Below are 26521 nucleotides of genomic sequence, written 5' to 3'. Positions count from 1 at the left end.
AGTGAGACTGATCTTTTAGAGAGTTTCTGGTTCTGGAAAATTATACACTACTTTCTGATTTGTGAGCTGATGTGCAAATTCTTCTGTTGTGCTGAATTTTCTTATTGCTATTATGGCATTTATTGTTTATATTTTACTAACCTACTGGCAGAAAATAATCAAACTTAACCAAACTTAGAGAGCTAACCAAAGCTGAGATTCCACAAAGTTTCCAATTTTGGTATAAAGTTTCAACTATCGTAATTTGTAGTTCTTGAGATTGACTGTTAAAATTAAGAGCAGGCATGAAATGCAATAAAAAATATTCTGAATCATCTGGATTTTATACCTAAAATACTCTGCCCAAGCAGAGTTGAAAAGCGTTTTCAATGTCTCATGATGTCTTGTGCCACTAGTTCAGGATAGATCATAACAAGATTTGCATGTTGGATGAAGGTGTTTTTAAACTCTAGTGTAGCATTTCACAAGTGGGTGGAAGATTCTGAAGAGATCTCAATTTGGTCAAGACCATTGACTTTTTAACCTCTTAAACAAAACCAAAAAATAACTGAAAGATTTTAGCCAACTTAGAACAATTTTTCTTTTGTACTTACCTTCTCTGATAAAGAAAGCTGACAAACAGGTACATTACCTAGCTATTATACAACGAATGTAAACCTCTTGGTTTGACCAGGTCATATCATAAAATAATTTGTAATATCATTCTCTTACCAATGTCTTGATCTTGGTCTGAATCACTTCTTCCAATTTTGGTTGTTCCTTCCTAAAATGAGAAAAAAACTAATTTAAAAGTAGGTTACTGAAAGTGGATTATATATAATAATTAAAAAACTTTGGTACAGCATCTTAGCAAATATCTGAAATAAATCGCCTCTGAATGACTGAATTGTTCAGAGTGAAATCTATCTACTGCTTTACAATACTTCAGCCTGCTGCCTCCCATAGCGATGCAATTACTTCGTATCCTGCAGCAATGTCAGATTCTCCTATTATTACTCCAGTAGATGAAGTAGCTCCCAGTGGATGATTTTTGGACTGTGCTTGAGAAAAATATTTTGAATATGAACACACACTCTGATGCTTTGAACTTTTACAGTGAGACGATGTTTGCAGAAATGAGATAACTCTTTTCATAAATAACCATAAACGAAGAAAGAAGCTGCAAAATTATTTGGTTAACTGAGTTTTTCAGATATAAAAGTAACAGAATTCCTGTTTTGTAAGGTAACTTTCATAGATTATGAATTCTTCAAACTAACTACTAAAGAAGAATCTTTTTTCTGAAACTTAAATGACATTTATTAAAAGTCATCTTGGTGATTATGGTATGGTATACGGGCAAGTTCCCAAACTTGAAGATTCAACAACTTCAAAGAAAAGTTCCTGCTTCCTGCCTAGGAACAAAAGTCTCCAGACCAAGCAGGCTCAAAGCATATTACAGGCCAATGATGGAATAGAGACAGTATTCTTAAGGTACAGTGCAAATATCAAAAAACCAAAAAAACCAAAAAACCAAAAGAACAGTCACTTAATACTATGAGAAAAAAATTCTCCCAGAAAATTAATGAATTTACCACCTGTCTAGAATGTTCCATTATCAGTTCTATCTTCTTCCTTAGGAAAAAAAAGCAAGATTATTTCCCAGCTCTGAAGAGACACTACACTTGATTATTGTAAACTGATTAGTGAATGTGCTCTAAAACGACTTTAGTGGCAACTCTTTCAGTCATACTAAAATTAATTATGGTCACTAAACTACTTGATTTTTGTATTCTAATTAGAATAAATTGAATATGCTTTCTGCTCCAAGCATATTATAGCCCTTATTTAAAGATCAAGCAAGAAGGAGTAATCAGAAGCCTGAAGACTGGGAAAAGAGAAGCTCTGCATTACTGCAAGATAATGCAGTTACAGGTAATTGTGGGTAAATAACAGGGGGTTTGTGCACTGGAGGGAAAGAGAATGATTATCATACAGCTCGTCACAGAGCTCAGCTATCTGAACCAACTAACAGACCCCTTGTAATACAAGCCCTGCTGAGAAACCCTTGCCAGAGAGACTGAAATCCGGATTGTGACCCTGCTTTGGAGTAATTATCAAGTTTTGTATCAGCTTAATGTTCAGTGGACTCAACCACAAAATACTCACCTGGCTTAGCCACAACTTGTAGAAAACTTACAATCCATATTGCCTTTGTCTCACCTCACACAATTAAGTGAGTTAACAACATGTATTTTAGACAAAGGGAATTAAACCAACTCCTAAAAGTTTTCTTTATCAATTATCTTCTTGACTAAGCAAAGAAATATTTACTGTAATTCCAAAAGAAACTTTTTTCCCAATGTACTGAAATAACTCTCTAATAACACAATTTAATTCAAAAAAGTATTACATCAGTATTGACTCATGAAATTCACAATAGTATCCCAGTTAGTGGAGTGATTCTGTGTGAGTTTAAGTACAATTAAAAATTGCAGCTGAGAACAAGTGGACAGATATGATACAAGCAAACTAACTCAACTTACAGAAGAAAATGGAACAAAACCAGCCATAACCCAGGTCCATGTTGATTTCCTTTTTTCAAATGTTATTACTGAGCTAATAATTTAAATATTTATACTCTTTCCTCATTTAATATTGAGTATTCTACCTGAAAATGTGAAAGACAATTCAGATGATGTGAAGTCACAACTTCATCTTAACATATGGAGGTACATCTTCAGATCTTTTAAAGTGCTTTAACATTGTTTCTCTCTTCTGCTGTGTTTCCTGACTAAGTGTAGAATTCCCAAAGCACATTATAAAACCATAAGGACTGAGATTACTTTCCCCCTTCAGTTTTGGGAATACTCCAACTTTCAAAAAAGTTTTTGAAGTACATCTCTTTCTAAAACAAATCCCATATTTTTAAGCTATGCAAAAAGCTCAGTGAAATTACAGGGAAAGTATATGTTTTTGTTAATGAAAGCCAGAAAAAAAGAACAGACCTAAGAAGGGTTCTTTAAGCATAGGCACAGCATTGATTAGTGCAATTAAGAGCCTGGTATATCAAGAGACTAAAAAGGTAACAAAATATTTAGTCTATATGATCTGAAAACTGCTGCCATGTCTTCTCTCCAGAAGTGCAATGTGAAGTACTGTTATATGCTCAAGCCCTAATACGTAAGGAACCACTAATGTTTTACCTTCTTGGTGTTCAGATGAAGGTAATAGACACCAGAGTCTAAAAGATGCAAAGCACAAAGAAAAGAAAAGGCAGCATCTAGGAGCAAAGAAACAGGGGACAAAGATGTTAGTGTGACAGACAGACATGACTTCAGAAGGTGACCCTTCAAACAAGGTTTCTCCATTAAAATAAGTATCTGTAAATTACTTAAGGTGTCGTCAAAAGTAGCATGTGAGAATACTTGTTGTTTCCAAAATGGAACATAATGGAAAAACATTTAAGTAGTAGCAATTACTTTTAATAAATATTTAATGTTAATGTAGGATTTGAGTGGCTCAAGTTGCAGGTCGATCAGCACTAGTATTATTACTTGGTCCCTAATTATTACCTGGTATGATTTCTTTGTGCTGGCATGAGAAAAATTAGTAAGGCTTCACTTTCACCATGATAAAGAATAACATGATTTCTGTTTCAAATAGGAAGAAAAAATCCCTTATCCCTAAACGATACCAAGTAGCACAAAACCTAGATTTGGATTAAGATATTTTATTAGTAGACAGATCATAGAACCAGATACATGATTTTCAACTACATTTAACACATTTTTTGCTAATGACCTCAATATCTCACCCTGAGATGATACAGCACCACTCCTGTACTGAGGATATCATCATCCATGGCCATTAGATGAGGTAAACTAGAATCTATTGTTACTCCAGCTTTTTTTTTGTTGATATCCACACTGTATTCTTCCATGATGGCTTTCATGTCTGTCCACTTGCTTGTCCAATCTTTGGTCAATTGCTCAATCTTAAAGAATAGAAGAAGAAACTATTTCACTCACTAAGCAGGCTAATTTTTCTCATACAAAAATTTCTTCAGAACAGCACTTTTTTTCCAGTTACTGGATGCAAAATTCTTTCACTGGTAACAATGCAGGTGTATTTATAATTGCAGTACATTTCTGTGGCAATGAAAAAATCAGGTAAAAACTGTACTACCACCCAGTGAAGGAGTTTTAATCTATTGAAACTCATTCCCAGAATGTAAGAAAGATATATGATCATGCTAACTAGTTATTTTGCCTGTCTTTAGGCAAATCTTAAAATTAAGATTTCCAAAACCCTTCCAGGTCACCAGTGATCAAATCTTAGTAATTTGGTGACTGCACAATAATTTTCTTTGAATAAATTGAAGGACTTTAATCTTAGAAGAGAGGGGGTCTGTAGAATTAGTTACTGTGATATGTCAAGACAACTTTCAAACAAGGAGTAGATTGTGCAGACTTAGTGATATGCAATGGACAGTATCACATTAAGGACATGAGACTTCTATAACAAATTGGTAGAGAGCACCCAATGTGCATTAAGGGTGGCAGTTGCCTGCATATTCAGAGCAAACAGGAAAGAATTCAGACAAAAACATTTTCATTGTGGTTTTGAAAGTATAGCAATGCTTTCCCCCCGGACCAGTGAAACAAGAGAGTTACAGCATCAAATATTTCATACACACCTTCATTTCATTCTGAAGAACCAGCTCGGTCAGATTTCCATCTCTGTCATCGCTCCAAGAAGGACTGGAATTCCTCTGTACAAACAACAGCCACCAAGATCTGCATGTTAGTTTCCTTATCCACAACTGGCAGGCATGTTTTTTCACTCCAGGATTTCAAGGACACGATTTCAGCAGAAGGAAAGACAAAATACACAAATGTTTGATGCTGCCTTCTAGCATCTGGCCTACACCTCTCTAGGAATGGCATGCAAGTTTTTGTGAAAAACTGGTGAAAGAGCATTGACGGAGAGATAGTTCTGAGTAAATAAATCCTGGATTCTAGTTCCAGTCTCTCCCAGCAAAACATGCTCTCCCATGGCATGGAAAACAAAGATGCTATTATTATTATTCTAAAGCAGAAAAGCATAAAGAGTGTTCAGTGTATTATGAGGGCTCACAGATGTTCACAACTTTCTTTAAGGGACAGAATACGTAGAAAGAGCGAAACCTCCAAAGTACTGTTGAGGTCTACTAGTTCACTTTTTTGGGAAAGGAGGATTGTAACAAGTCTGGCAGGGAAATCACATCGAAGCTTAATATTTTGTACTGTCTTGGTGCTTCCATATCCCTACAAATAAAATACTTCTATTTCATTATATTTTTGGACAAGACCATCTGACTTCATGAAGGACAGGCAACAAAATCCTTCCTAATCATTACACAACTGCTTATGCTTCAGGATTATCAATATAATGCCAGAAAAAGGAAAACTGACAGAAATGCAGATAGCCTTATAAACATCATGAAATCATACAGAACAGTTTCATTTCTCTCCAATTACAATAAACATGGAAAGATAAGCAGATAAGACAAAGTAAGCTACTGTAGCTACCTTCAATTAGAGCTACAGTTGGGAAGTGTTCATACATACCAGTTCAAAGCTCATCAGCATAGTTTTCAACCTATCAATTTCCTCTCGTAGTTCTCTGATCAGTTTTACATTTGCATCCTGAAACATTAAGACACAGATGTTGGAAAAATCATTCTTTAAATATTCTAGCTAAAGAAATCAATGCAGAGCTGTTCCAAGAGCTGCGAGGAGAGAACAGGCACACTCAAGCAGCACTCCTTGCTCCATCCACTCTTACACGCCCCTGGAATATACCACCTAGGGACAGGTGGTTCCCATCTTTGATAGGGTTTTTTTGCCATAAACTTTGTTCCATCTCTTTTCTGAACACAGATATACAGTAATATTTTTTCCCATTATAATAATAGCTGGATACATCACTGCTTTCATGAATTTATCTTCAAAACAGTCCCATCAGGTCAGAAAAATGCTGTTGTTTCTGTCATGCAGAGGAGAGAACCAGACTGAGGAGACTAAGTGAGAATGTCACAACCATGGTACTAAAAGCCCTTCCAGTTGATACACAAAGCATTTCCTGCCAGCTTGCGTGAAGGCATTTATCTCATTTTCAGAGTAAGCATCTCTGCACAGGCAGTTTCTGGATACCAGCTTTTTGCAGACAGTTCAGGGAAACTCTTGAGTCAAAGAGTCAACTTTCTCTTGGCTGCCAGGGACACTTTGGCTCAGGTCAGTATGCAGTGAGGGGAAGAAGGCAACTAGCTGAAGGGCCTAGCATGGGCTTTCTATAATATTTAGCTCCTATTTAGCTCCCATTAACATGGGAAAAAGGGGTATGAATCTTATTGAGAGTGCAGATATACCAAATAAAACTGAAATAATACACAGAACAAAACAGAAAAAGAATGAAAAACAGAACTCAAGGCCTCACCTCATTCACTCTGGGCTTGTTAATAATATTTTTGGCATTTGAAGCATATCTCAAAGTACTCATGGTCTCGTTGTAGCTGGAGCTGGCAGGAGAGATAGCTACACACAGAAAACAAATAGAAAAGAAACTAGTTTTAAAAAATAACCAGTTTAACCCATCACTTTTGAAAAAGGTGGATTTTTTTTTTAAGTCTTGCTTCTTTAAAAAACAAACCCAAAAATAACCTTAGGGATATTTCATCCAGCTCATAGAAAATGTCTTCTCAAGATTGTATTTATAACTGAATAACACACTTTAAACCAAAGCTGACCTTGAAAAGACTCTTAGGCTTAAACTCATGCACAATCAGCATGCCTTCTCATTTCCTTGAGTATCCAATGAAGTATTTATGAAAAACTTTAGAAGGACAGATCCTAAGTGATATACCTGTCTTCTCACTGGAGTAGAGATGTATTTTAAGGGGGTAATGTAGTGCAAAATGTTAACAGCGAACAGAAACCAAACTCACTGGCAACCATAATGGTCTTGGAGTTGCCTCCCAGACTGTCCTTCAGAAGCCAGGTGAGGATGGAGTCACGGTATGGGATGTAAGCCGGCCGCCTGGTCCCACTGACGCTGCTTGTGGAAGGACTGTCTGCATGACTGCTGTCCCCTTCGCTTGTTATGGTGTTTATGCTCTGGCAGCTGCTGAACATCTGTGAATTTTGTGCTGAAGGAGAAATACCACAGAGCTCAGGAAAGGAGTTATCTTTTTCTATATAATTTTCTTAGATGTCACTTAGATGTCATTACAGTTTATGAAGATGCCACACAGCTGTTCTGTTCAGCTTTTTGTTGTAAAAATAGAGAAACATTAAGACACAGCACATGGTGAGGGAGTCCTAGGATTTTATCATTACCCTTCAATATAAAGAACGACTATGCTTACCTAAAGTGGAGATGACAATTCCAAGTGTAACTAATGACTTGTTAATATTGGCACCTTCAGTAATACGATCTTTACAGTAACTGGGATCAGCTCTTTCACTGTAGCACACAAGCATGGAAAAGACAATGCAAACCAAACAAAAATGCTTAATTATTCACATACAATCAATATGAAATCATTATGTATTTTCCTGACATACAAGAAAACAGAAACTGCAAGCTTTGCAATTAAAACCCATATGCTTTGAATAATTTATATAGTGCCCTGGCTCAGAAAGTCCAAATAGCCATGAGCAAAGGTCATTGGCATAAACTACTGTTAAACACCCATCAAACCATAAATTTAAGCCTGAACTGTTCTGAATTAAAACCTGCCCCAACATACATTTTACAATTCTGCAAGCGCAGACTGGCTCAGTGCAAAAGTCTGTATTATCCCCTCAGTATTACTTCCTCTGCTCAGACATGCATGGCAATTTACATTCTTAAGAAAAATGTCCTGTTCTCCAACTGTTCTGTAACCCTTCAGCACAGCTTCCATCTTTCTGTTCTCTGTTACATCCAGCATAACCCCATGTTCCTCACTGAAAACGCACAGCTAAGGTCAGAGACTTATGAATTTTGGAACAAGAACAACATAAGCAGTGAGAGATGACTATTTTCTCCTGCCCATGCTAGGTAGCCATGAGGAATACATCCCTTTTTTTCCTCTCTCTTTTCAAGCTCAGATTTGATAACTCACCAATAGCTACTAGAATATCCATTTAACAAGAATACAGGGTTGAATGGAATTACTTAAATGTGTGTAACAGCACAGTATTGGATTTAAGACCCAGGAATTCCCTTCCCCAATGAACTCCAGTACCAAATACATAAGACAGAGACAAGAGTAGTTCAATATTCCTTGTTATTGTACACAAAAGTCAGGCTTATTTTTAGTTTAATGAATTTCTAAAATATTAAATTTCATCTTTTTGGCAGTACCATCTTCAGAGAAAATTACCTGTTTGCCCTTCAGTACGTTAATTACCTGCCTGCAAGGTCCACTAAGTTGATCTTGCTTGCAATTTCAGAGGGGAGATTGTTCTCCAATATAGCCTAAAGACAAAAATGTAAATAAGGAAGATTATTCCTCTTAATTAATTAATGAAAATAAAATAGATGTGCTCTTTTGTTTGAAATTGAGTTGTACATGACTGTCTCACTGCCTTTCTTTGTGACCTTGACCCACTGACTATGCTCAAACCATTAACTCAACAGCTTTCTCACCCGACAGAGAAACTACCCTCTTATGCCGATTTCCTCTTGAAAAAAAAACTTTACTGCCTAGCGACTGTGAAAGGCTTTCTTGCAGACCTTGCAGTTATTTTCCACTAATGTATTCCAAAGGTCTTTTGTGAAACTACTGAAAAATAGCCCAAAATGTTCTGTGATTACAGGATGTTAGAAGTGTGAGATAGAAAAGGTCTATTGGATCACTGAACGACTTCCCTGCCAGGGAAGGATATAATTCCTCCAGAGAAAGGGTGCATTGTCTCTGGGAGCATAGTGGATGCCAAATGCTAAAGAGATGAGCACATCTGAAAAGCTGGACAGATACAAAATTTTGGTAAGTGTTAAACTAATGCTTTACTTCAATTAAGGATCCTAAACATAACATAACATCAAACGTATCCACATGTAATTTTCACAGCATCCTAGAATGGGTATTACATTTCAAAGGGCTGATTAAAACTCTAAACATTTCTTTTTACAGGAAGTCTTTGGCATCACTTCTGACTATAAGCTTGCATAAAGGAACAAGAATACCTCAGTAAACACTCAACACATGAAGCAGTCTAGGAAGTGTAACACATCTGCAGTATGATCCAAAGGAAATAAGTAACAGCTTCTACTGAGATTATTACAAACAGTGCAAAACAGTGAGAAGTAAACAATGCACAACACATTGAACAATGCTTTTTGAGAGCAAAGAGAAAAGGAAGCTGGATTATTTTTAGCTAACCTGAGTGTAGTGGATGGTGAAGATAGCATGGGATCTGCTGCTGGCATTGTGAATATGTGTAGCTGCTGTGATTCTAGAAAGAAGAACAAACCATTCAATTACAAAGGTTTATTTCCCTGTATTCAGGGAAAGCAAAAATAACAAATACAGCAGAAATGAAGACAAAGGAATGTGAAACTTAGAGACGACGGTAGGCTGTATTCTTGGATCTGATCACAGTGTGTTTGGCAGAGGACCTGGAAGGGCAGAAACTGCGAGTCGGTTAGAGGTGTTTTTGTCCACCAGCAGTGCTCTGAAGAAATATCTTAAAGTACCCTTACAGCACAGGTATAAGGTAGAACACAGCAAAGTACAGGCAGCAATAGCATCATACAGCTCATCCCCAACACCACTGAATATACTGGCCAAATACATTTTCTCTATATTGTCCCCATTTTTATTTCTTGATACTTCAAAGAGCCCAGAAAGCTTCATATATGACCTTCTGAGGATCCCTTCTGACACAGGGCTGATAGAGTAGTTTTACACTGTTAGAGGAGTCCAATGAGATTAGCCAGTCTACCTGTATGAGTACCAAATGAATATTGTAATTCTCTTGTGTAGCACTTCCTTGGCTTTACCATGTGTACAGACCAGTCATGAAGTACTAACCGTCTAACCCACTGCGCTCTGGCTAGCAGGTACCAGGCACAGGTGGAGAAGCAGCAGCACCAGCATTCTCCCACTGCCTCTGTAACACAAGTTTTTGGAATTTCTACTTTCTTTATTGTTCTGATTACAAAAAACCAAAGAAAGCAGGGAGATGACAAGTCTTTTCCTTTGTCACTCTTGTAGCTTGGCTTGGATACTGGCTGTACGTGCAGCCTTTAGCATCAGTTTTGCCAAGCTTACCCTCAACAACAGCAGGCAATGTTAGTAGTGCAGACAAGGACTGTGGAATCACGTTTCTGTATTGAACCCAGCTGTCAAGAGTCCTGCAGTGACCCAGTTGTACTAGACAGTAGAGAGCTTGCAGCTGTGTGTATGCTGCTGGGCATCAGGCACAGCAGGCCAAAACCAGGACTCTTCTTCCTGTTGCACTGTGCTTCCCACACTTTCACAGCCACGTGAACGGACACTGCCAAAAGCTACAAGGCAGTCTAGTGCATCATGGTCATATGTTAGCCTAAGCTGAGGAAGCTGGAGAACATGAACTAGTCTCCAAATGTTGGAGGAGGAAGGCAAAAAATTAGGTAAAGGGCAGAAGACAAAACACAGCTCTACATTAGGTGGAAAATATAAGGGAACAGGACTGAAGTTTATAAAGCAAAAGAGAAATAGAAAGTGCACCAGGATTTGGAGGAGGAAGTGTTATTACCGACTTCTCACCTCTGACAATACTCATAATTGGAGGGCAAGTTCATATCTCAACTAATCACAACCCATGTGAGCATTTTTATGGGAAAATATATGTGTTAGATTTTTATATGTTATATTTCATCATGGCATGTGGTGTACATTTTGATATTTTTCAACTGTTCTAACAGTATTATTTAGATTCATTGGTTGTTCACACAGCACCAGGGTTATGCTTATGGAAATTTGGAAGCTGGTATTTCCTGCACTTTAAAATTTTGTTCTCCAGCATTTGAGACTAAGTATTGTAAAGTGTCAAGAGAAAAAAATAATAGCACTATGAGTAACAACGAAAATAATGACTGCCTGTTGAAAGTCATATTTGTTTATTTTATAATGGACAGGTGCAGCCAGAACAGGGCTGGAGATGGCCTGATAAAACCAACTGGTTGAAAATATGCCTTCAGTAAACTCGGCTTGTTGTTAGTACAGGAGCTGCCCTCTCACCCATGAAAGGCACCACCCATGTTCAAGCAGAGCTTCCCACCCTGTATCTTTCCTGTATAGTCAGATCTGGAGCCAACATGTTCATTTGGCATAATTTCTCAGACTGCAGGTGGTTTAAATTAGTTCGTTTGTATTTACAATGTGCTAATATATACTCTGCTATTGTATTTCAGAAAAACAAAGACTATAGATAAACAGCAGTTTCCTGTATATTCCAAATAAGTTTTTAGAATGTTCCTCAGAAAAAGACAACACTCCTTGGTTTCATGCAAGTGATGAAGTTTGAAGCTTCAGCATCACAAACCCACACAAAATACTGAGCCTCTGATTTTGTTTTCTCTATGTCTTCTATTTCCTTAGTAATGAGACAACTTGGAATTTTGTTGTTGTTCTGAAAAAGTCTCTTCTTACTATAGCTTTGCATCTACTGATTGCTACAAGCAGAAGCAGCAAAACGCAATCTTGATGTATATTCTGGTTTTGTGATAATGCAGCTTAGTCTTAATTTACTTCCCAGCAACATCAATGTTCTAAAATCTTGACCTCTCTTATGATAAGACTTAATATCGATTTTGGTAAACTATGATTTGTATTTGAAGGATCCTTTCAAATATAACTCTTTTCCATCACCGTTACAGCAGTTGTACTGATATCCAAGGCTCCCTGTTGAAACAGTAAAAAAGTGTCTTGACTAATGAGAGCTGAAATCATTGGCTTCATCAGTGTGTAATTCCCACAGTTCTCTCATAGCAAGTGTGCACGACTTGTACCAAGAACTTAAAAAAATGCTTATAAAAATCACACCAAATAATTACAAAACAAATACTTCTCTAAATTAAATAAAAACAAACTGTCTTTTCAGCAGTATTAAATCACAAAGTTACACTAACAAGTGAGTTGAAAGCCAAACAGTCTAAAGTGTCACAAGCAAGTGGAGAAGAAAAACTGAAGTCTGTTTACAGCAAAACATTTTCCTGGCATGCTTTTTTATCCCAGACAGACGGCTGAATTTTCTGGGTAAGTCAGCACAGGACTTTTTCAGTTTTGAAGAAACAACTTTATGAGTACTTGTAGCTCTTACTGTGGATAATATGAGGATATGTAACCTCTTACATGCACGTCATATGCAGCAAATCTGACATCCTATCACGAAAAGCAGTGGCAACAGTCAGTAAAACAAACACCAATGAAACCAACACATGGTGAAAGAAGTGTTAAATAAAGATGGAGCTGGTTTGTTTTATAAAATACCTTTTAGCTATTCCTTCTTCTAGAAGTTCTACAACTTGCTTGTAGTCTGTAACTAAATGTTGAGTCAATCCTGTCAAAGATTTAAAAAGAGTTAAATGCATATTTTTTTCAGGAAGTTTCAATCAGCTTACCAACAACAGGAGCATAAAGGTGTTCTGCTGGGAGGCCAGTCTGTGCTACAAGTAGTATCTCAAGTAGAGTAACCATTTTATTTAAAAATAAGATAAAAAACTGCAGTCCATCCTTCAGATGCAGTGACATCACTACAAAAAATGCCTTTTTCTTTCAAAGTACAGGCCTTTTTCCAACTTGTCTGCAGAAAAATGGTATATAAAAACAGTATAACTGAAACCCCACGAGAAATTTTCAGCTATGTCACTGCTACTAATTGGGTGCAGATCCTGTAAAAAAGATTCTTGCCATTGCCTCTGGATAATGGCTCTGCTCACACAACAGAATTAGGAACCAACCTCTGAGATTATTTACCATTTACTTAACTAGGCTTCAGCCTGCAACACTCGGGAGTCTTCATGCTCTTTTCTCCCCAGAGGGGACCCAAATAATGATATGAGACATCTGGCCTTTTCATACCTCCTGCTTTCAGAGTTTTTTTGTTTTGTTTTGGGTTGGGGTTTTTTTGTTTGTTTTGTTTTGTTTGTTTTGTTTTTTGTTTTTGTTTGATTTCATTTTTAAGTGGGGAAAAAACCCCACTGAAAACAAATGAAAGAAAATACTGCATTGAGAGCCTGCTGTGGCAGAGTGGTGGTTGTGACTAACAGGGCCCCGGAGGAGGGCAGTGTGCTGCTGCAGCACTGCCAGCCCCTTGCACAATGCAAATTCCAGCAGATGCACAAAATTAACCTCACCAGGCTTGTATTTCACAGAAATCCAGTTTAATATGCCTCGTTTGTATTTTATGGTAATGATTACTTATCACTGGTACTGCAGTGACTCCTAAAGAAATCACCTGAGCTGTGAAGCAAGTCTTCGTCATAAGTACCTACTAAAACACTCCTCTGCATAATGTTTTACCTCACAGCTGGAATCCCCAGCTACTTCCTCTCCCCATGCTGATTTAGGTTTGGTTTATTTTATTGCTGGCCAAAAAAGAATGGATGAAGGCAGAGTACTAAAAAGTCTGATTTGTTTGGATTAAATTATGTATCTACCAACGTAAGTGAAGATGAATATAAAATTCAACAATACTGAAATAAGAACTTCTGGCATCGTTAGAGCCTATCCTTACATCATAACAGATTGTTTAACTTTAAATCATAGAATGATTAGGGCTGGAAAGGACCTTAAGATCATATAGTTCCAACCCCCTTGCCGTGGGCAGGGATGCCTCACACTAGAGCAGGTTGTTCCAAGCCCTGTTCAACCTGGCCTTGAGCACTGCCAGGGGTGGGGCATCCACCACTTCCCTGGGCAATCCATTCCAGTGCCTCACCACCCTCACAGTAAAGAACTTCTTCCTCACATCTAACCTAAATGTCCCCTGTTTTAGTTTAAACCCATTACCCCTTGTCCTATTGCTACAGTCCCTGATGAAGAGTCCCTCCCCAGCATGCTTGTAGGCCCCCTTCAGATACTGGAAAGCTGCTATGAGGTCTCCACACAGCTTCCCTTCTTCAGTCTGAACAACGAAATGAAAGGAAAGCAAAATCTAAGCCAAAGATGGGAATTTATTGTAGTCTGCAATATACATGGGGGGGGAGGTAGGGGGGCGCGTGTGTGTGTGTAATATTTTTGGATCACCCACACTTCAAAAAACCTCTAACTGTAGTGTGCATGCATGCCCATTTGCACACACACAGTATAGGATGATTCTCAAACAAAAGCATTTCTTCTGCTCTCTGGTGTCCCTTTACAATACATTCATTCCAGAAATCATCACATTTTCCATTTGAGAAAGAGGCCCATTATTTTTCCAACAGCACTGGGATCTTCAAAGCTCAGGATATGGAAACTATCATATATTGTTTTCCCAGAGCCTTTTTCAGGGTCTTATTTAACTGAATAAAAATCCAGTTACAAAATGAAGGCATGGAAGAAATTTTTACCTACCTACATTTCCATAAGCACTTGAATAGTGAATCTAGCAAGACATTTAAGTTTTCAATGAGGTAAATGAAATACTGTAGATGTTTCTGAAAAGAAATGTCAAAATGTTCTGCTGGCTGCTAGAAAAATGAAGGTGACTTTCAAGACCCATAGAAAGATCAAAACCACTTGCTCATCTAGAAATCTGCCTTGGAGTAAGAAAAGATCTCCCCAGAAATCTGTCTCAGAATAACAAAATAGATTGCATCATTTCCTGATTTAAGAGAGGCCGATTCCTTAACAGTGCAACCATCTGTGAGGGAGAAGTTTGAAATGATTCCAACCCCAAGCACTGAAACACTTTCAGCATTTTAAAGGCTACAATCTCACAGCCTTTACGTGGAAAAATGATGGGCTGGAAACTATTCAAAATACTTAGAGCTGGGACTTCCTGACTGGGCTTGCAAATGGAAAATGCATTGCCCAGAGCCATCTAAGTGTCCTGAAAGGAGTTAAGTTTTCCAATTTTCCTCTCTCTCTATTCTTCACTCAGTGCTAATTGTACTCTGGATGTCACTGATACCAAACACACAACTAACAAACTAATGGTATACTGGGAAGCTCCTGACCAAAATCAGCAAACTTTAAAATCACTGATGGCTTGCAAGAAATATGATGCAAATACAGATGCTAGTCCTTATCATACTGGATCAATGGGAAATAATAGGAAATTTCTGAGCTTTGGTCGTGTTCAAAATTTTTTTTTCTTCCATACAGCAAACTGCCTGGAAGAAGAATACAAAACAAAATACAAAACAAGCTCCCCTTCTAGTAAGCTTGCTGACAATTCTCAGCCATCTAGCTATTGAAAACAATATACATGCACATACTCTCTCTGGTATTGCAGAGAGACTACATGTAACACTGCCAAAGACACCTCCAGCATGGAGGTGGCCTTCATTACACAGATCAGTAATTGCTGATTGCAGCAAAATATTACTGCAATTGAGAAAGGCATTTTCTACCAGTGTTGGGAAACATTTTATTTTCTTTAATCTGTCATTATTAAAAGCCAGCTGACTGTACTCCTCACCTGCATTCAAAAGACCTCTGGACCTGCTCACTGCTGCTTATTTTTGATGTGAGCTAAATGAGTGCAGCTCCAAAAAGAGCCACATAATCACATCTTCTTTATTAGTCCCTCTCCCCAAAAGACATCAGGGTTGCCTCAAAGAAAGCAAGCTGTTACAGTTCTTAATTGCACTAATTGTACATAAGCATGTTTGTTTATTAATATATTCTTATATACACAAATCTAAAAAAAAACCCTAGGCCATCTGACTGTTGGCCTAAGCATCTAATTGCCTAACAGCATCTAAATGCATGCTGTGATATCCTCAGCAGAGAAATAACTTCATTTTTCATGCATGTGATCAATTTTTCTAACAATGCAAACCACATTTATCATTAAAATTATAGTTTTTCTTACAGGCATTAAAATAATTATTTTTGGAGGTTGTCATAAGATACAGAGGGAGAGTATCTTCTAAAATAAAGTATTCATGCTGGATTTGCAAACGTGGCCAAAGCTGGAAAATATTATTGAGATTAATCTTTTTCCTTTATCTTTTCCCTCTTATTTTACAAAATCTAATCAATTGGGAACTTCTTTGGGATATTTCAGGACTCTAGCATAAAATTGTTCATCAAAGTTTTTAGTTGTGTCCAAAATCCTTATTCAAAAGAGGTAAAATTGATTTAAAAATAACCCCAACAAACCACCCAACAACAAAAAACAAACCACAACCAAATAAAATCCACAAACACTACAACAAACATAAAAACAGAACTGGAAAAGCAGTGACAGATTTGGCCTGGAAGGTTCCAGATGAAGACAAAATAGTGACAAAAGGCAAGCCAGCCCACTGGCAGAAGCTATAACTTCATTTTCTTTTAAAGCAAGGAAATTCAGTTATATGCAGCCAAGGAATCACTGGAGATAGAAGGCCTGAGAAAAAGAGATGGAAATTGCCAAGGAAGGAAGCAGTTTAAAGACCTTTTCTTGTGTGGTGAATGAGCAGCTGCTAAAAGAATATAATTAGTATCTGTACTCCACCAACAATGAAGTTGTCCGATAACAAGCAGGTAGAAAGAGAATCTTGGAAAGATCTCAATAAAAGCCAAATGTCTATGAATCTGCTTTCCAAAGAATGATAAGTTTGCCATACTAATGAGACCATCAACTCATCTATTTTCCAGCCCTCCTTAAACAGGATGCTGATGGGCTGGGAAAGCACAGCTGAAATAACTAGAATGCCAGATAGCCCCTTGTGTATAGGACCATGCAAGTTCAACACTTCCCAAGTACTTATTTCAGATTTTGAGATGAGGAATTTGTAACAACTGTCTGTTGTTAGACATACTATGAGCAATACTGCAGGTGCCCAGAGAATGGGAGCTGGAAATTCCAGGCTTCAATCACACAGTCAAGTCACTCTATCTGTTGTCACATCTTGCCTTAATTGCTGAAGTGAGGACAACAATCTGATGGGTAATGTGATGATAAAGAAAAAGAGAGGAAGAAAAGTGAACCAGAGAGAACAAAAGGAATTCGCAACACATACAGAGACAAGAACTCTATTTAAAAGCCAAAACAAATCAGTATTTGATCTAATGTGACAGGACCAATAAAATTTTGCATACAGAATGCACATCCCCCAGGTGTTACTACCCACTTGGTAGCCAGCCAAGCAGCAACAGTCAGTGACACCAGAGGCAACTTTGGAATTCTGCCTGCCAGATATAAGATACATGGAAAAGGAAATGTATGCATTTACTTTCTAAACAAACTCAGTAATTTTTGTAACATCCATCAGCTTAGAAAATGCTCTTCCTAGTAATCTCCACTGTAAAGCTGCTCTCTGTCATTTTGCAATGGTAGAAGAGTAGAAGCAATCTAGGATCACACTGGGAACATATGCAAATATACATATAGGCCTGATAGACATTTACTTGAAATTCTGATGCTGGTTGTGAAGCCAGCTCCCACCTTGTACATATGGTCCTGTTTCAGGGTGCTCTCGAACTCGAAGTGTGTAAGGTTTCTTTTGGTCTGATTGTTTCAGCAAGTCTCGGACTCGCTCATTATAGATTTCAAGAAAGCTGAAAAGCCAAAAAAAAACTTCAATGCACACAATTTAAAAAAAAAAAAAAGGAGAAACTGTATATTTAGACAATGTAACTACCTGAATCTTTCATGATAAAGTCAATTAATTGATTTTCATTATCTCTATTACTGCCCTTCCCATGCAGTGCACGTAGGAAGAACTCATAGCAGCAAATTTCCAAGAAGCAAGAGGCATTCAGTGTTTATTTAAGAATTCCTAAAATGTGCTTTTTTAACATCAGCGAGTTTAAATCCACAGATTTCCAAACATAATGTTTTATTAGATCAATGGGAACAATGAATAGGAATGGAATGTAGGATTATGACTCAAATTTAACAGTTAAACAAACAGGAAGTCCATTTTTAATGCACTCCTATTTCAGCTGTATATACAAAAGTGAAGAGACAGCATCCAAAGAACTATACTGAGATGGAAAACTAAACCCAACACTTTCTCATCCTTCCTCTGTGCTCTCCCTCTTGTTCCAAAATTATTAACATCTGAGAAAACAAAACCAAAATAAACTACTCTTTACTCTCTTTGATTACAGGAATATGTTATTGAAAGCATTCGTAGTATTGCCCAAAACAGTGATACACTTACCTGACCTTTACTCTGCAAGATGCTGTCTGGTCTGAGTAATCATCCTTCCTTGAAAAAAGGCCCTGCACAAACCAGAAGCTTATGTAAATTTTAAATCCACCAAGAAAAACAGATTTGCTTAAGTAAATATAAGTGAAATAAAAAAAGTACCTCACATATACGAGGTGTCAGCCCAACAGATGCCTTCAAATAATAAACAGAAAGAAAATTAAACAATATACTTGCTATCACTCTTGCAAAAGTTATTTTTAAACAAAAGCCAAGCTGTAAGAAAAGGACAGAGCCATAGTGTAGCACTAAAGTAATGACTGTACAGTGGATTACAACACAAACAGCCCTAGAGTTTCAGAACACCATGGCAATGCTCTACTTCAGCTGAAAGCATCTTGCACTTGAAACACTGCAGATACTCATGTGCTGTGTAACATCAGCAGCTTCAGTGCAAATGTTCTTTATAGCAAAAGTCGTTTTAGAGTACTTATACAGCATCAATAAAAAGTTTAGAGGTTTGGGTTAAATCCAGGAGCTGTTTGGACATGCCTATGTCAGAGGTGTTGCAGTCTAGACAAAGCCAGGCCAACACTGTAACTAGCTTGACTAGTCAGGAATATTTTGGTTTTTCCTTATTCTACTTTTATTTCTTTATGCTATGGCACCCACAGAACAGACTTGGAACAGCTTTATGTTCCAGATTTATAAACCTGGTCTCTCAGAGAGAACGGGATATGGCCTGCTAACAGTACCCAAACTAAGTGATTTAAATTTTGCCCATACGGTCTACACAGCACTGAAGTAATGGTGTGGGTTTGTGTGATGAACTGTTCTTATGACACGATTGACCTCGAGCGATCATAGTGACAACACACCTTAAGACATACTCTCTGGCTTAGGTAGAATCTGCTTGCTGAGTAGCATGAAAGGCTTTTAAAAGGCATGCTTGACATGGTATTGGGGAGAGAAAGTCCAGGTGCATCAAGTGGACCACCATGGACAAAAGTTCAGTTTATACCAAACACTTGTTTTGAATGTTGTTTCACACTGCATACGTGCTATTAAAGACCAGATCAAAGGAGGATTCCACTGGAGCAAGAAAACACTTTACAAGCCAGAAATCTCTTAGAAGCACTATGCCTGGAAATTGCCTTAGAAATAATCATAATTTCAAGATGTGGCCAGTCAGAATTGCTAAGATACCAAATTTTAACAATTGTTCAGGCTTCCCTGGAGTTAAGCCTGATTTTGCACAAAATGAAGGGAAGTCATGATTTAACAAAATTGTATTGCTGATGTCTGTGGGGAAAACAATATTTTTAAAATCCAGACTCTTGCCAAAAGCACAAACCGTGCCAGAACAGTCTTCTCCTTATCCTCAGGGTTTGAAAAAAATTTTACCCTTATTTCACGTTTAAAACTGAATCCCATCAGTGTAGGAAATAGTGGCCCACTCACACAAACTGTTAAATAAAGTGTCACATTTTTAGGGGCATGTTTCACCAACAGCCAAGAATATTTATGAATAAAGATCAAATTGTCTTGTGTTGCAGCAGAATACAGGAAATTCTCAACTGAGGATCCTCAGCCATCAATCTGAGTACCAAGATTAAAATGCACTTTAAGTGGTTTCTGGTAGACAAGAATCATAAAATGTAACAGCTTCTGCAAACACCATTCGAATACATTTCAAAACTGGAAGTTTCCACAGCCAAAGGATGACTTCTGCAACAGATAAATGCCTCAAGTAGATAACGAAGCCTGTTACAAAAGTATTTCTGAGAATTGTATCCAGTTTTATTTGTGAAAGTAATTGAATTTCAGCATAGCTCAAACTGCCAAAAATTTCAATGAGAATGAATACTTTGTATTATATTGAGTTATATGTTTCTAAAACACAGCATAGATTGCTTTTTGTGCTCTAACACAGCAATAAGATTCATACATAGTAAGATGAAGGTTATCTAGAAGACATTTAAACCACACCACATTTTCTAGTGTTGTTAGCGGATGCTACATTAGTTACTTAAATGTAAAGGCTTGGCTCTCATTTTCTTTATATAACTACCAAACAAAGCGTGTATAAGCATTCTGCTCAACACAAGCACCATAATCACAGTTTAAAAATAAAGCAAGGATTCTGATGGACACCCTGCCATCAACCCTAAGTGTTGAATGGAATAAAATGAATGGAATAACTCACAGGTGTTCCCATCATTGTATAAGTTTTTCCTGAACCTGTCTGTCCATAAGCAAAAAGGCAGATGTTGTATCCTCTAAATGCACCCGACAACACAGAAGTGCCAAGGTCCTGGAACACCTGAAAAGACCAAAAGAAGCAAAACAGTCTATGAATAAAATGCCTCCCTCTCAACTCTCTGCATTACTTGTAGATCTTCCAGCTTCAATAACTCCATGGGAACAAGGATCTTCACAACATTTGTCTGATTCATCAGACACAATGCCAAGTGCCCAGCATCATAAAATGTAAGGTCTTCTTGTTAGGTCTTGTTAGGTCTTGTAAGGACTTTGTTAGGTCTTCTCCCAGTTGCTGGTATGCCAAGCATAGTGCTGACACTGAGCAGTAGTGTTTAATTGTGCTTCTCATCCTGCTGTCTCTTACTGCATACTTAGACCACAAATTCTTAAGGATCTCCCCCACCCCATGTTTTACAATCGTCAGCATAAATCTGGCAGAAAGGCATGATCAAGGCTCTTTGACACAATGACATTAGTGGGAACATTAGGCATCAGAATTACAGGTCAAAAGCAAAGTGAAGTCTAACCAATAGCCTGCAAGGAGACCTCATCCAACAATTCTTCTTTCTGACCTACGTGGTCAGTAAGCAGCACCACCAGAGGCTAAATTCTTTATTTTCTGTTTATACCATACACATAGTGGTGCGCCACCTTCTGCTCATTGTAATACAGAGCCAGGAACTATTACCACCAAATCAGTGTCAGCCTCCAGGCACTTCCAAAGCTTGCACTGGTCCCACTGCAGCTGCAAAAGTTGGACCATCCCAGCCATACAGCAAGATCTGAACAGTCATTCCTTCTGCTTTCCTTGTTCCCTTTTTGGTGATACAGCTGCCCCACATCATGACCACGTTCTCTGCACGTCAAAGCCTTGCCATAGACCAGCTGAAAAGACACCTGGCAAGGTTTGATAGGAAGTGCATGGTGGATCAAAAGGTTCCAGCAGGCAGATGCCAACCCCTTAGCACAGCTTTGGCCTTTCAAAAGGAAGGTTACAAATATCAACCGTTTTACCATTCATCTAGAAAACTAGCTAGCATGTAGAGAGAGATGATAGGATTTCTGTGTTTCACTGCTGTGAAATCTCATTTACTGCCAAGTCATTTACTTCTCTAATAGAGAGATAAATGTACTAAACCTGATATAAAAATCAACAGTAAAACGTATTTCATAAATATACCACTTCACCTAAGCTGCCCAGAAAAGAGACTAAATATCTTCTATGGACACTTTTCTTTTCAGCTGATATTTCAAACTGAGACAAGATGAAAATTTATCACTGAAGAATCAGTAACATTGTCATTCAGCAGAATTTTGCAAGGGTATGTGGCATGTCAGAGCATCTGCTTCATTAGGATTATCAGATGAAGGAACTTTTCATTCAAAGAGTACAGAGAAAGTCACAAACAAAACACATGGACACAAAAGTAATAGGCAAAGGATAACAAAAACAGTGACAAACTCTCCACTCACTACTGGATAGGCTGTTAAGAAACTGAAGCATAGCTTTGGAGAGGGCCAACCTGGATTTCATAACCAACAAGCTGGGGGAAACAAGAGGAACAAAAGGATTTGGGATATTTGAGGGGACCTGCAGGGCTATGCAAATCTTATTACAGAACATTTAAGGTGAGGGGATCGGGAATGAGAAGGGACTGATTCCACATAAACAGCAGTAGATCTGTACACTTGTCTGAGTGAGCTCAGTGCCTAGAGTGAATTTGGGGCCAGCAACGAAGTCAGAAGACCTCAGCTGATAGGGCCATCGCATTAGTGATGCCTGCAAATGACATTAGTGAGAGTCTCAGCACTGGGAGCTGGTATAGCCGTGGACCTAAGAAGTGTGGGTGCAGCTACTGGCAGAAGTAAATTCAGGTCAGCAACTGAAGTCAGCCTCAAGTAATATATCCGCCATATCTATGGTGCCAGCACCTCAAGCAAGTAGGAGTCTAAGTGCCAGCAATTGGAGTGAGACAATGTGCCTCAGCGTATATGTCCTAGCTACTAGGGTAACTGGAGTGGTACGAGGATCTCTGTCAACAGCTGGAGAGGGAATCATGGGTGCCAAGACCTATCTGCATATGCCAGTTACTAGGGTGGCTGAGGTGAAACGAGTGAGGGTCAGTATAAGCACCTGAGTGGAGAAGTGCTATCCCCAGGGCCTGTGTGCCAGCTACTGGCATGAAGGGTGGGAGGCAGAGAGCATACAGGGAGTGCTCATGAGTATATTCACATTTGGTAGTCCATGGGAGGCAGTGGCATTATACATGCCTTAACTGTATCAGGTTTATTATTGGGAACAACTGATTTGTGTTCTTGAATAATTACATCAAAGCCAGAAGTCCAGAATATACACTGAGAACTACCAATTCATGTGCAGCACATCTGCCTGAGAATTCCTCACAAATGACAATATGCCATAAAAAGATCAACTTTTACAGACACTAAGGAAAAAAACCCAAGCTAATACTATTAGCAATATAAATCAATTGTACACAGTTGATGAACGAGTGAACAAATAACTGACATATTAGCATGATGGTTAAAAGTTATGCTGAAGAGGCCAATGTACCACTTTCATCTAATAAACAAATATCAGCCATATTAAAAAAACCCACACTACTTTTACAAATACCGGTATAAACAGAGACATGGACACACATTATTTGCCATCACAAATGTTTAGAGTATGTATGAAGAAGCCAGAAGCATACAAAAAGAGAGAGCAGGGGCTTAAAAAATGAACGGTAGAGAAGAAAGCTACTGAGAAGCACTTAGAAGTGTCAATTTTAAGGTGACACTATGGAAGGAAAGTGCATAGTTTAAGAAAAGAGGAGAAGGAGGAAGTTTACCCCCAGGGATTTTAATAGCCTGAGCTGTATTCCAGTACATACTGAAAATTATAAAATAAGATCATAGGCAGCACTTTGTCTGTGAGACTCACTTTCTGAGTTGTGGGAAAATATAACTGCAGGCATTAGGCTGGGGGTTGGGTTTTCTTGGAGGTTGCTTGTAGCAACAGATGTTTCAACATCTGTTTTTACTTATTATCATCTGGTTTTACTCCATCTATGGGACCCCCACTTGAAAATGATAATTGAATAAATTTAACAAACTATTCAATTAGCCCTGTTGCTTTTAGTTTACTCCATCAGTGTCATCTTGAAGTAATGGAAGCAAGGCAGGTCTGTGCCCACTTTCCTTCAGAGTATCAACATTGAATAAATTCAGGAGTTTTTCATGGTTTGTTGTACACAGAAGTGGCCTAAAACAAGCTAGTGTATTCCACATCAGTTTAGAAACCTGTACTTCACATGACAGAACCTCTTACGACAGGGATAAAAGCAGCCTAGAGAAGTATCTGGATTCTGTGACAGTTCCCTCATTAAGAGCTGTCCTCCTTTCTGAAGGTTCATATTGGATCTTTGAGAGTTATTAATGGATTTAATTACAATAAAACAAAATCTTCGCAGGGTGGCAAGTCTTCTGATAGCAATGCTAGTGATGTCGTCTGGGCATCGAAATTGGAATTTTAGAAGAACCATTATTGAAACTTTATGCAACTCATTTAACATTTAAATGTCCCCATTTTCCTTCAGGCAAAATAGGCATAATGCTATCCATTAGTAGAAAATCATGGGATGTTCTCCTACTGTTCATAAGACTCCTTGGGATCTTAGAACATCCGTAGCAACTTAAGCCAAAAGTGCAAATTATCATGTGCTTGCTCTCTCTCCACATACATTGGACTCTGAAAGAAGAACATCTAACTCCAAAATCCCAGTTCAGCAAAGCTGTGTTACATTTACTCTCTATTAAATGCACATGGCTACTCAGACACTTCAATTCAAATATGTATCAAATCAGTCCTTTTTGAATTAGGCATTGAGAGAGGACATATTATTACAAAGAAAATTGGATTACTCTGAAAACAGTGCTATAACCCTATGATGATAATGAATGAGAACTTCAAGAATTATTTACTAAAATCCTATTAAAAGCTTATTTGTACTGTTTTGTGTTTGTTCTTTCTGGTAAATTACTCAGTTTCCTTTTGTGAGAATAAATTACAATCCATTTAATTGAATACAGTCTCAATTTAGTCAGAAAAAACTCTTTGTTTAAATGTACTGCAGAAAAAATGGAGAAGTGAAGCACAGCAATTAATTTCTGGCTTGTTTAAAAATAAAGGAGGGTAATTGAAATCAAAGCTTTTTCTGTACTAATATCAGAGGCATTATTCCAAACACCCATCAGTACCAACAGCTGCTGATTATACAAAAAGGACTACAATTAATCGTTCTAGACATATGTAGTAACATATTTCATGATATAATGGATCAGGTCAGTGTTTCTGTTGATCATGAGAGATGGAAAAAAAGAAAATAAAGTTCTTCTGGGATTCATCCAAGTCACTTTTGAAATAAAGCTTCAGGAAGATGATGTTTTTCAAAGGCCATGAGTTGGATCTGGCTTCCTGCAGAGAACACTCCATTTGGCAGAGACAGCTATGTCTTCCCTGCATGGCTGCTCTGCGTGACTGGCACTGTTAGGTTTGTTCCATGCAGAATTCTGCTTTCAACAAAGCTTTAACTGGCTCTGTTATGCTTTGGCTCTGCTATGCTTTGTTTCTGCACTTGCCCAGCTGTATCTGGTCCATATCCCATGATGATCTGTGAAGCATTCCATAATTTATTACCTGTCAGCTGTCCTAGTAGTGGAAAAAACATGCCTAAGTTATGAGAGGACATTAAGAAAACTGCTATAATTCAAGGTACTTTGCTCGCATACTCACAACAAAGTGGCCAGGTTCCAGTTCAAATCTAACGAATCCCATCTTGTACACGTTAGTCCTCATTACAGGAATTTCAGTACAAATTGGAGAAAGGGAAAGGTTTGGTCTAAAATGTAGATAAAATGTCTTAACCATGCAGGTCATGCATACCAAGTTGCTGTAATATGAACGTATTTGGGGTTGAAGCTGTTTTACATTAGATAAGAATCATCTACTTGAAGTATAATAACAGATCACTTAAAAATTTCAAAACTTATTTCAATGCTCCATTAGAAGATACACAAAATAGTTCAGAGAGTCTAAATGTTTGCAGAACAGGCAAGTTAGCTGCTCATTGTGAAATCTTACATAAGAAGTTGTGTAGTTGTGTAACTGTATGCTAGAAACACTAGAAAGACTGCAACAGGAATCCTGCCCTTAAGAAACTACACTGGAACATATTAAGAAGGCAATTTAAGTACATATTAAGGTACAAGGCTTACCAACTCTTACGCAGCAACCAAAGTTTTATGACTCAGTCGTAACTCAAAGAACCACAGAATTTAATTTCTGAAAACTACAGTATTTGTAATTTACCCTTGTCCATATTAGAAAACCAGACAATTTTTACTTAAATGTGTTCTTTAAAAACAATTTAAGGTTTACAGATTTATGTACCAGGGAGGCTACTTCTACTATCATTCAGTTAAAAATATAAATATATTTGGTTTGATATTACCTGTTTTCTTGATGATTTTTGAAGCTATTTGTACAATTGATAGGTTTATGCTCTTTAAACACATATAAACTTTTTCAGTCCTCTTTGTTTATACTACCAGACTGAAATATAAACCGTACTTGAGCACATCAGATATGCAATTGCTACCCAGGCAAAGTTCAAACCCTGGGGCAGCGCAAGTGCAATCTGCAACAGTTAATACAAGAAACTGAGAAGATCCTTGACCAGAAGTGCAGAAGGACCTCGTGATTATCAATGGCTTCAACAGTTACGTCATCTTTCTGAAGCAGAGAAACTTATTTCCTAAATGCATAGTAAACGCACTGGAGTACTGGTGACTTGCTTAGTGTCTTTCTCCTCTTTCTGTTTCACCCCCTCCCTCAATTGGCACCATTTGCCTTCAGATAAGTTGTTTCAACAAAGCTCCAGTGCAAAATCTTGTAAGCTTACAAAATTCCACG

The 26521-nt window shown here is 37.8% G+C and overlaps 1 protein-coding gene across 2 annotated transcripts in view; it reads right to left on the bottom strand.

The window, feature by feature from the left end:
• The window catches only part of STARD9 (StAR related lipid transfer domain containing 9), a 104182-nt gene that overhangs the window by 37403 nt on the left and 40258 nt on the right, over nucleotides 1-26521 (bottom strand). Inside the window, exons 4-17 of one of the 2 annotated variants that reach the window (XM_030482460.1) lie at nucleotides 20492-20608; nucleotides 18448-18480; nucleotides 18298-18359; nucleotides 17577-17689; nucleotides 12485-12554; nucleotides 9392-9464; nucleotides 8417-8484; nucleotides 7388-7485; nucleotides 6968-7168; nucleotides 6460-6557; nucleotides 5592-5669; nucleotides 4679-4753; nucleotides 3797-3976; nucleotides 712-763 (exon numbers count right to left, since the gene is read on the bottom strand). In XM_030482460.1, the coding sequence (XP_030338320.1) occupies nucleotides 712-763; nucleotides 3797-3976; nucleotides 4679-4753; nucleotides 5592-5669; nucleotides 6460-6557; nucleotides 6968-7168; nucleotides 7388-7485; nucleotides 8417-8484; nucleotides 9392-9464; nucleotides 12485-12554; nucleotides 17577-17689; nucleotides 18298-18359; nucleotides 18448-18480; nucleotides 20492-20608 (1318 nt within the window). Of the gene's footprint in view, nucleotides 1-711; nucleotides 764-3796; nucleotides 3977-4678; nucleotides 4754-5591; nucleotides 5670-6459; nucleotides 6558-6967; nucleotides 7169-7387; nucleotides 7486-8416; nucleotides 8485-9391; nucleotides 9465-12484; nucleotides 12555-17576; nucleotides 17690-18297; nucleotides 18360-18447; nucleotides 18481-20491; nucleotides 20609-26521 lie in introns of those variants that run through there. The other variant, XM_030482461.1, reaches the window with a different exon arrangement.

This window comes from Strigops habroptila, chromosome 4 (genome assembly GCF_004027225.2).
Source record: "Strigops habroptila isolate Jane chromosome 4, bStrHab1.2.pri, whole genome shotgun sequence".
In the NCBI taxonomy this organism is placed as follows: Eukaryota; Metazoa; Chordata; class Aves; order Psittaciformes; family Psittacidae; genus Strigops; species Strigops habroptila.
Note: the sequence above shows the minus strand (reverse complement) of the source record. Positions and strands in the feature narration are given on the sequence as shown.